The sequence below is a fragment of the Grampus griseus genome (assembly GCF_964374135.1).
Source record: "Grampus griseus genome assembly, chromosome: 14".
Taxonomy (NCBI): Eukaryota; Metazoa; Chordata; class Mammalia; order Artiodactyla; family Delphinidae; genus Grampus; species Grampus griseus.
This window is the reverse complement of record NC_139008.1, coordinates 87,986,309-87,996,276: the sequence shown is the minus strand read 5'-3', so window position 1 is coordinate 87,996,276 and position 9,968 is coordinate 87,986,309. Positions and strand designations below refer to the sequence as shown.

General features: G+C 65.3%; 1 protein-coding gene across 1 annotated transcript; it reads right to left on the bottom strand.

Annotated features, from left to right (window-relative positions):
- Positions 1 to 1,420: 1,420 nt before the first annotated feature.
- On the bottom strand, positions 1,421 to 5,086 carry BIRC7 (baculoviral IAP repeat containing 7; the record flags this gene model as incomplete). The annotated part of the gene is made up of 7 exons (XM_082670759.1): positions 1,421 to 1,725; positions 1,829 to 1,900; positions 2,235 to 2,438; positions 3,211 to 3,277; positions 3,364 to 3,445; positions 3,769 to 3,868; positions 4,723 to 5,086. 7 exons carry the CDS (start codon positions 5,084 to 5,086, stop codon positions 1,421 to 1,423), a joined length of 1,194 nt encoding a protein of 397 aa, XP_082526885.1.
- Positions 5,087 to 9,968: the final 4,882 nt, after the last annotated feature.

Sequence of the window (9,968 nt, the reverse complement as noted above, 5' to 3'; positions counted from 1 at the left end):
GCCCCATCCCTCAGATGTCCTCCCCAGGGCAGCCAGACCCCCGCGGGCTGCACACACCCGTGCTGGGGCGGGAGGGGGGCGGGCTGGCCAAGGGGCCTGCGAGACGGGGAAAGAGTGACCCCACCACGAGGGTCCAGTGAGCCCATGGTGACCTCCACCTGAGCGCGGTGGGAGTTAGGGTTAGGGCCCCAGGTGCTGCGGCCGGTGGGACCCCCGGGGTGAGGGCTGGGCTTGCCCAGGAGCCCACAAGGCAAGGGCTTCCTGGTGACAAGCAGAGGGCACTGTTCGAGCCCCCGGGATGCAACAGTCCTAGTGTATCCCAAGGTGCCCACAAGTAGAGGATGGAAAGGAACCTGACCTCCAGACCACCTTCCCTACCCTGCAAGACCTTGGGGGACAATTACAGGTTCAGTTTCAGAAGCAGCCCAAGGCTAGTCCATTCTAAAAGTCCTTAGAATGCTGAAAAGATAAGAACAAGGGAAAGGGGGAAGGGTAAGGGGTGGTGGGAATGGCCTGGAATGGACCTGGCCTCACCTGCCCTACTGGTGGGGGGGGGGGGGGACAGACGCCTGGGGCAAGGTGGTGGAGAGGGGGCTGGTGGTTCTGGAACAGAGTGCTGCGCACCATCCAGGGAAAACCCACACTTTATTCTGACTCTTCCAAAGCACCCACACACACAGGGGAAATGGCCCCCCACCCCACACGCCAAGCCGCCTGCAGCTCCATCTTCCACGCTGGACTGGTCAGTGCTGGACGCGAGCTCAGCCGTGCTCAGCAAGCCACCGAGTGGGTGCCCACGTGGGGCCAGTGCTCACAGCTCCTGGTGGGGAGGAGGGCGAAGCGGCAGCTCCAGTTGGCTTCTCCCCCCGGCTGGGGACCCTCAGCCCCCAGGGAGTTCCCTTCCCACTTCTCCCCCCGGAGGATTCTTGGAGGGACCTTGGGGCTCAGAGCCTTTGGGAACCCTGAGAAGCCCACGGCTCCTGCCCCCACATGAGCATTGGAGCGTCACGCACCCCTCCCCCACCCACCATGCGTTTCCATTGGGCCCAGATCCCAGGCTGAGATCCCCATCGGGGTCTTATGCTCAGGCAGACCCCAGCGCTTTCTCCTAACAAGGGCATCGTGCATTTCTTCACGTGCCTCCAAAGACGTCCTCCCCTTGGCCTGGCTGCTGCCACGTATGCCCAGCTGGACAGGAGGAATTATCCCCCTTGACCACTAGGAAAACCAAGGCAGAGATGCGCTTAAGCGGAGTGGTAGTGGCCCCCCAGGGTGCTGTGCTGAGAAGGATTCAGAGCAAATATCTGAGCGTCAGGGGAAGGTATGGGGTTGATTAGCAATGTCTGTCAGGATCGGCCCTGCAGCAGGATCTCAGGAGCCGGCGCTTGAGGTCACTGTCCAGGCCGAGCGCTCACCTGGCCTAGGACAGGAAGGTGCGCACGCAGCTGCGGATGGGGGCCCTGCAGATGGGGCACAGCTGCAGGCTGGGCGCGCACTCGGCACAGGCCAGGTGGCCACAGGGCACGAAGACGACGGCCACAGCGCGGTCCAAGCACACCCTGCACGTCCGCTCCTCCCGCAGGCGCTGCAGCTGCTTCTCCACGCCGGCGTCCCGGGCTCCTGGGGCCTCGAGAGCCACCGGCACCCCCTCGGCCTGGGCTCCACCTGGGTCTCCACAGCGGGGACCTGTGACATCGCCCCGCACCCTGACCTCCACCCTCTGTACTGGCCGATGGGGAGGCGGGCCAGAGCGGGAGTGCCCGCCCCCCCACCGCGGGATGCAGGAGGGCCGGCCCCGCCCCCACCCCAGGTGGGCCCTCACCCTCACCTGCCTCCCTGGCGCCTGACACCTGGGCCTCTCTGCCGGATGTGGGCAGCTCGGGCCCTGGGTGGACAGGAGCTGTGGGCAGATAGAACAGGGGTGAGGCCCAGGTCCCCAGGGGACACGAGGCCTGGCCAGAGATAGCAGGCCACAGGTGAGCCCTAGTACCAGCCCGCTCCCCCACCTACGGTACACCAGGATCCCAGAGCCCACTCTCCACCAGGACGCTCGGCCCATCCAGCCCCTCTCGCTGTGGCCCGGGACGCTGCGGGCTGGCCCCGGGGCGGGGGGTGGGGGCGGCGAGGGAAGGCTGTGCCCAGAGGCAGTGAGCAGGGAGAGGTGGGCGGGGTCCAGAGGAGAGGTGGGCGGGGTCCAGAGGAGAGGTGGGCGGGGTCCAGAGAGGTGGAGGTACCTCTGGCCCCTGCTTCCCGGCCCCCGTCCTCTTCCTGGAGCAGGTCGGCCACCAGCTGCGACGTGGACATGCCGGTCGGCACCCCTTGGCGGCACTTACGCCGCAGCAGCCCTTGCACCTGGCCCCGCCCGAAGCCCATCTGGAGCACGGCCTGCACTGCTGGGCACTGGCTCCAGGCGGGCTGCTGCTGGTCGCCCCCAGCATCTGCAAGGCAGGGCGAGGGGTGCTGGACCGAGGGCAGGCAGGGGCCAGGGCCTCGGGGTCCCGGCAGAGAGGCAGCGGCCCGCCACTGTGGCACATCACCAGGGCCACCTCAACACAAGGGGCCCTGTGGCCATCACAGCCACTCCATCCATGTCCGAGTCAGGGCTGTGTTCCCAGGGCCTGTGTCAGAGGTGCCGCCACACCGGGAAGATGGAAACCTGATCACCAAAGCAGCCACGGACAGAACCCGACTACGTGCCAGGCGCTGCTCCCGGGGCGACACACAGACCCCTGTTTAATCCCAGTGGAGGCTGGCACCAGCCCCATTTCACAGCTCAGGGCACTGAGGCTCAGAGAGCACAGTCGGGACCTGAACCCTGGAGCCCCTCAAACCCTGCCCCGCCCACCCCCCGCCCGGCACTGATTGAGAGCAGAGCTCCGTGCCGCCGGCCCCTCTGTGCTGGGGATGGAGGCCGGTCGGCTCTCGCGCATGGTTGGCTGCCACCCCAGCAGAGGCTGCCCAGTGCATGGCAGCCTCTCCCTCCCACGCCCCTGTGCCGGCCTCGGGGTTGGCTGTGCACAGAGGCCAGGCAGGGGTAGCAGAGCCCCGGACACACACGCAGTGGCTGTGTGAAGCCCCCGTGAAGCAAGCCCAGGCAGCACCCTTCACTCTCCCTAATGTCCTGTGTTGGGGGGGTACCCAACGGCTTGGCCACAGGGCAGGAGGGAGGTGCCCCAGGGAGCCAGGCTTAGGCTGCGTGTCCCGGCTCACCTGAGGGGGTGGTGGGACCTGCGTCTTCTGGTTCCTCTGAACGGTCCTGGAAGGAGCCAGAGAATACCTGTGCCCCAAGTAGGCGGAGGAGCAGGGGTCGGGGGGACCCTTACCACCACCACCCCCCAGAGCCCTAGGGCAGGCAGAACTCACCCAGGAGCCCGGCACGCGGCAACAAGACTCCTGGACCCTGCAGACAAAGTCCCTTCCTTTTGTCCGGAGCAGGAACTCACACCTGAGGAAAGTGAGTTCGGAAGCCCCGTGGGCAGTGGGCAGTGGGCTGGGGCTGTCAGAGGACCCCCCGCACCGGCCAGGTCTGGCCTCGTGGACCCCTTGGGCCGGGGTTCTGCCTTCTGCCCCCGCTTCCCCCACCCCTGTGGGGGCAGCTGGGGCTCCGGGGTGGTGGGCGCTTGCTGGGAAGCTGTTTTGGAGACAGACCCTTGAACATCAAGGGAGAAATAGCAGAAGCGCCGTCCCCAGAGAGTCCCCCCCACCGCGGTCCCTGAGACTCGACACCCCCGGGACTGGGGAAGGGAGGCTGGCCCGCGGAGCCCATACCTGGGGAACCACCTGGCATGCTCGGTCCAGGGGTCGTCGCCTGGCTCCCAGCTCTGCAGACCCCCGTAGCAGAAGAAACACCTCACCTTGTCCTGCTGGCCTGGGATGGAGTCAAGACACTGGTCCTGACCTTGCCTGGCCCCTTGCACAGCCTGTGTGTCCTCCAAGGCCAGGGCTGGGCGCTCCCAGGTGGCCTTTCCCTCTGGGGCAGGGGCTCTCTGGGGTTGCTCGTGAGCCTTGCAGGCTCCCACTGGCCACCCCTTTGCCCAGCGTTCTCCTCAGAATTCACGTGTACCCCATTTTCTCGACAGTGGAATAGGGGTAACGATGTCTGGGTACTTGCCAGGATCGAGGTGCACGTTGGGGAAAGGGACGCAGGGGGTGTCCACAGTATGTATGGAAAGGTGGGGGCAGAGCCCTCGCACCCCGCACCTCTGCCCCAGGTGCCCCCTCCTCAGGATGGATTCCCAGCGATGGAAAGAAGGGGAGCTGTCTGCTGCCAGGCTTGGTCTTAGGGGCTCACGACTCCACCGGGGGATGCGGACCCTCATCTCTATACCTCCGAGACCCTCACCCCTGCCTCACCCCCTACGATCAACAGATTTGGTGCACAGACCACAGGTCAGGGGCTGCCACAGGCACATCCCACTACCAGCCCTCCGAGAGCCTGTCCCCGGACTCCCGGGGGCCCTGCCGGTGCCCGCATACCCCCTTCTCCTCCTCCTGGCTCCCCCGTCCCATCACTGTCCCCCCAGCCCAGGGTCCAACTGTTCCGTGCTGGTCTGGCCTCTCCCCAGGTGCGCGTGTAGGTCGGAAGCACAGGAGAGACTGCAGGGCGGGGGGCAGGCATGGAAGGGCTGTGGGGACCCTCCCTGTCCCGGGGGCAGATGCCGTGGAGAAGGTAGAGCCCAGTCCAGAAGGATCTGCAGTGGCGCCCAGGCCCCTGGGACTCACCGGTGTGGAAGAAGCCGGCGGCGGCCAGCAGCTCCGGCGGCACCATGGCGCTCAGTGGCCAGTCACAGAAGGAGGCCAGCCGCAGCTCCTCGGAGCCCATCCCCGGGAAGGCGGGCCTTGCGGATGGGGCGTCCCCGGCCCCGTATTCCTCCTCCTCCTCTGCCAGGGGGCGCAGCTGGCCCAGGATCTGCCCGTCCATGTGGTCCCGGCCTCCCCAGGACAGGGCACTGTCGGGGCGCTGGCCTTGAAGGTGGCCGCACGGAGAGTGGGGTCGGTGGCGCCCCCAAGCGGGGCGACCGCCAGCTGCACAGAGGCTGGGCTCCAGGCCACAGCACCAGCACCTGGTCCCGTCCTCGGACCCCATAGAGAAGATAGCAGCCGTGACAAGTTCTGTGGCAGGGATGGGCCCCTGGGCAGCTGGTTCTGGAATGTGCTCAGCCAGCCTCCCCAGGGCTCCTGACCCCTAGGCCCTGCCTGGGGACAACAGTGGCTGGGCAGGCATGGTCCTGCCCCCTAGATGCCCCGGGTGGGGGAGCAGCCAGGGGACTGGGGGTGGGGGCCGCTGGGGCCCACCACTTTCTGGAAGGGGCCAGCGTGGCAGCCTGTGTCACATGCTCGCTGCAGAGGGAATGTCACAGGGCTCGGGGGCCACTGTGAGTGCTGCGGCTCTCACTCTGCTCTACAGGGGAAGGCGGGGTCCCTGGGCACGAGGGGAGGGGCCGGAGCATGGAGACCCACCCAAGGCAGCAGAGGGCTGGTACTGGCTCTGGGACCTTGATGGGGGGAGGGGAGGGGGAGGGGGAGGGGGAGGGGAGGAGGGGTGGGTGATGCTCTCCGTCAGCTCCGAGCTCCTGGGCGGCGTGCCAGTGGGGCCTCTGAAAGCAGAAGGTTCCAGGTGATCTAAACTACACAGTCAGTGCTGCCCGGCGGTGGGAGGGCAGCTCCCTCTACAGGGGTGACATGGGTCAGCCGAGGATGCAGGGGTGTGTAGTGAAGGGCGGGGCCTCTGCCCTGGACTGGTTCCCCTGGATGTTCTCGCGCTCCAAACCCGGGCGCTGAAAGGGGCTTGAGTCATCCCTGCTCCAGCTGGGCGGGAGTCCCAGGCCCTCAGCGGGCCCTGGAGCAGCTCCTGCCCTCCGGCCTTGAAGATGCTGTCCCCTCCCTCGGCCTCAGCGTCCCAGGGGCCCAGAAGGTGGAGCCACATGCATGCGGTGAGGTCGATCTTCACACTTGAACTAGACTCCCTGAGGCGCTGTAACCCAGACGCCAGGGACGTTTGGGGCACGTCCACAATTCCAGCTCCCTGTACCTGACGCTCCATCGGGTGCCTAGAGCTGGCCCCCCTCCCCAGGTCCGGACCCCCTGCCACCCCCCCTTGCTAGGTGTGCAGCCCAACCAGCCCAGGGTGCCCTGGCTCCTGGTCTGGGGGTCCCGGGGCTGCACCAGGCCCCAGCCCAAGCCCCTGGCCATGTGGGTGTCCCCTTCCCTGGACAGGCTGCCCTCAAGCCTGGTCACAGCCACAGGTCTGCCTATCAGCCCAAGCCCAGGGGCCCCAGCGCCCCCAAACCCAACAGTTAGGGAAGGAGGTGGAGGGCTGGAACCCCAGTGGGCAGAGCGGGGTCCCTAAGACAGAGGGCTCTGGGGTGGAAGGGACGAAGAGGAAGACCGCACGGGGTGGCCTGCCCCCACAGCCCCTCCCCGGAGTGCAAAGGGCCTTGCTGCTCCCAAGAGCAGAGCAAAGAACAGGCTCAGTGGGGACCCTGCCTGGACCCCAGGGCCAGGCAGGCCCAGGGAGGGCCACAAAGGGGGGTGGGCAGAGGGGGGCCCCACCCGGGCCTGGAGCACCCGTTTCCCCTCGGCGGCCCTCCCCCCACGCCCCGTGGAGCTGCACGAGCCCGGCACAGAGCGAGGAGCCTGGAGCCCAGGCCCGTACCCCAGTCCTGGGAGTGGGGTGCACTCTTGCCCCCAGGGAGACACCTTTGACATCCTGGCTGCACTGGCCCTCAGCCCCACGTGGCCAGGGTCCCATGGAGTCCCTGGAGTCCTCTCCCAGCAGAGGCCTGGAGCCTTCTAGTTCCCTGCAGGAAAGCCTGGTAAAGGGTGTGGCCGGATGTCTGTGCCCCTCCCAGGCTCCTGAGCCCGAGCTGCCTATCCCGGGCTGGTGGGGGGGGGGCACTGGGCGAGGGGCGCTCGGGCAACTGGAAGGCCGGGTCTCCCCGGAGAGCGTCCTGGGGGCAGGTGGAGACGGATGGGCCCCAGCTGGGACCTCCCAGTGAGCCGCCTTGGGACCCCCGCTCCTTGCCCTCTCTTCTCCAGTTCCCCAACCTGTGCAGAAACACTGTGACCTCTGCCACTCCAACAAACCGCAGGTGTGCCCGTCCTGGGGCCCCTTCAGTGGGTCTCTCCGGGGACGGCCCTCTGCCCCGCCCTACCCGCACCCTTTGGTGGCCGGGGACAAGGACAAGGGTCCCCGGGTACTGGGCCTCCAGCTGCTCCTATCTCAGGAGGGAAACCGCAGCCCCCAGGTTTGCTCTGAATCCTCTGGACCTGGGGACTGGCTGGCTCAGAGGACCCTCTGAGGTGGCCCTGGCAGCAGGGGCGGTGTCCCCTGGGTGCACATCTGAGGTCTATTCCCTCGGATCCTGAAATTTGGGGGTGGGGAGGGGAGAAACAGCCTCCCTCACTTCTGGAAATTCCAAACACGCATCCTCCAGGCACCACCCCACCCTGTGGTGGAGTCTCCCCGTGAAGGAGGGCCGGTGCCTGAGCTGAGGGAGCCCCGCCCCCTGCCCCCCCCCACCTGGAAGCAGGTATTTCTGCGAGCACATCCAAGCGTGTGGCTGCACAGAGGAGGGGCTGGGAGGATCGCCCACAGAGCCGTGGGCATCTCGGAGGAGGAACAGCCTCGGCCTCTGTGCTTGTCTGTGGCCATGGCTGAAATTCTTGACACAGGAATTATTCGTGTTTCACTTATACAGTTACATGAAAAGAAATCAGGAGCTAAAAATAACTATCATATGCTTATTCCAGAAACTTCAAGAATACTGAAAACATAAAGAAAGTAAAAGTCACCATCCGAACAGCTCTGGCACCACCAGGGCCAGTTTTCCAGAACCGACCTTGCCCGACAGCTGCTTGGGCATGGAGCTCACTGGAGCCTCACAGATTTCTTTGCAACTCTCTGTAAATCTATTTCTATTCTCAGTAATCTATTTCAGTTACTTCAAAAGAAGCAACTGAAAACAGCCATCAGCCTCCCCTCCACTGGGAGCATGGCTCTTACTAGCCATCAGCCTCCCCTCCACTGGGAGCACGGCTCTTACTAGACATCAGCCTCCCCTCCACTGGGAGCACGGCTCTTACATTTCACTGTTTCCTTCCAAACGCGCCCTGTGTGTCTGCCCGTTTTCCTCACTTAATGTTATGTGCCAGTTTTTTTTTTTTTTTAATGGGCACAAACCAGGTTTTTGTTGCTGTTGTTTGTGTGTCAGTTTCTAAACATGAACGGATATCTGTCGATGCCGCCGATGGCTCACCCTGACCACCTTTGCTGTGAGTCTTTACAATGAAATCTCCCCAGGTAAGACGATGCCAGGTGGGAGACGGCAGGTAGAGGCCTCCAGGTCACCCCAATCCGTTTAAAGACAGGAGCCCAAAGACGACCCAGGGCCCCATACAATTTGCTCCTGGATTCGGACCAGATCCCCACTCTCCCGAAAAGGTTCAGAACCAGCTGGGGTTGGACAGGAATATCCTCAAATTGAGGGCTCCCTCCCTACCACACCAGGATGGGGCCTGGCCCGAGAAGGCATGACAAGAGCGGTGGGGGGCCGGACCAGCAGGATCACAGGTCCCGCCTCCCCCAGAGCCACACCCCCCGGAGGCAGCCGTTCCAACGAGCTCTGGCTTTCCTTCAGGATGGCGGGGCCAGGGCCACCTGGGCAGGTGGCTAGACCTGCTGGACTTATTCCCCTGGAATGAGGCTTCTGAGGCCCAGACCTGAGTCCGCATACAGCGGGGGAGGGGTGCTCGCCGAGCTCTGGTCCGGTCTGGGCCTCAGGGCTCCCTGCGGGCTCTGCAGTTTCCAGGAGGCTCAGTGCTCAGCCGCTGGGCCTGCTGCCCAGGCCTGGGGGCACCACAGACTCCTCTGAGATGGGGGAGTAGGGTCCCCCTCCCTCCCACACCCCCACCTCTCTTCTGGCTGAGAAAAGAGCTCCACAAGCACCCCACCCAGGGGTCTGGGAACCTGGCTGGCACAGGGACACCCCGACCTGTGTCCGCAGAGCAAGGATTCCAGGTGACCACGGGCGCCAGGTGAGCACAGCAGAGCAGGCGCGGGCTGAGGGCCTGGGGAGGGCGGGGCAGAGCACCTGGGGCTGGGATCCACACCCCAACCCTATCCTCAGCACCGGCTCCTGCCGTGTCCACAGAGACATCCCCCTCAGAGCCTCTGCAGACAGACCCTGCCTGGAGGCCCGAGCTCCACCTGGGACCCCCCTTGCTGACAATGACGAGGACCCGTCCTTCCAGCCACGAGCGGGAGTCAGACGAAGTACAGGCTGGGTGCAACCGGCACTGCCTTTGGGCACAGACAGACCAAGGCGGTCGCGTGGGCTGGGGGGAGCCACGTCTGCTGCGGTTCTGGGGGTGGGGTCCTTAGGGCCTAGGACGGTGCCTGGGCCAGAGTATCATAAAGATCTGTGGAAAGGAGAGCGAGGGGGCGGAGGGAGAGGGAGAGGATGGCTTTTAAAATTCACCCTTAGAGAAGGATGTTCTATACTATGCCACCTCCACCCCTGAGGCTGGAGTGGGGCCCCCAGAGCCGACCCTGAAACCCAGACTGGAGTGGAAGAGCTTTATTTGGGGGTCACGGCAGGAAACAGCCAGAGAGGGTGGGCAAGGCGCCGATGTTGGGGGTGCTCCTGAGGGTCCTTGCTGTGAGCACCCCTGCTGGGGGCCTTGGATTCTGCGGATCCCCAGCAGCTGGGCCAGGCTCTGGCTCCGGGCTTGTGACCAGAGCCGAGGGCAGAGCCGCAAGAGGCCAGAAGGGGGCGCGTGGGGAGAGCGAGCACCAGAGCGGCCGGCCCCCTCCTGGGCATCTCCCCGCTGGCTGAGGCTGGACCCGCCTGCGCGCCGTTGTCGCCTGGACCGCAGCTTCGGGGCTGCCTTTGCACCCCAGTCTGCATCACCTGGGCTTGTTAGATCAGATGATTTCCTGGGCATGCATGGCCCCAGGCCCGGCAGGA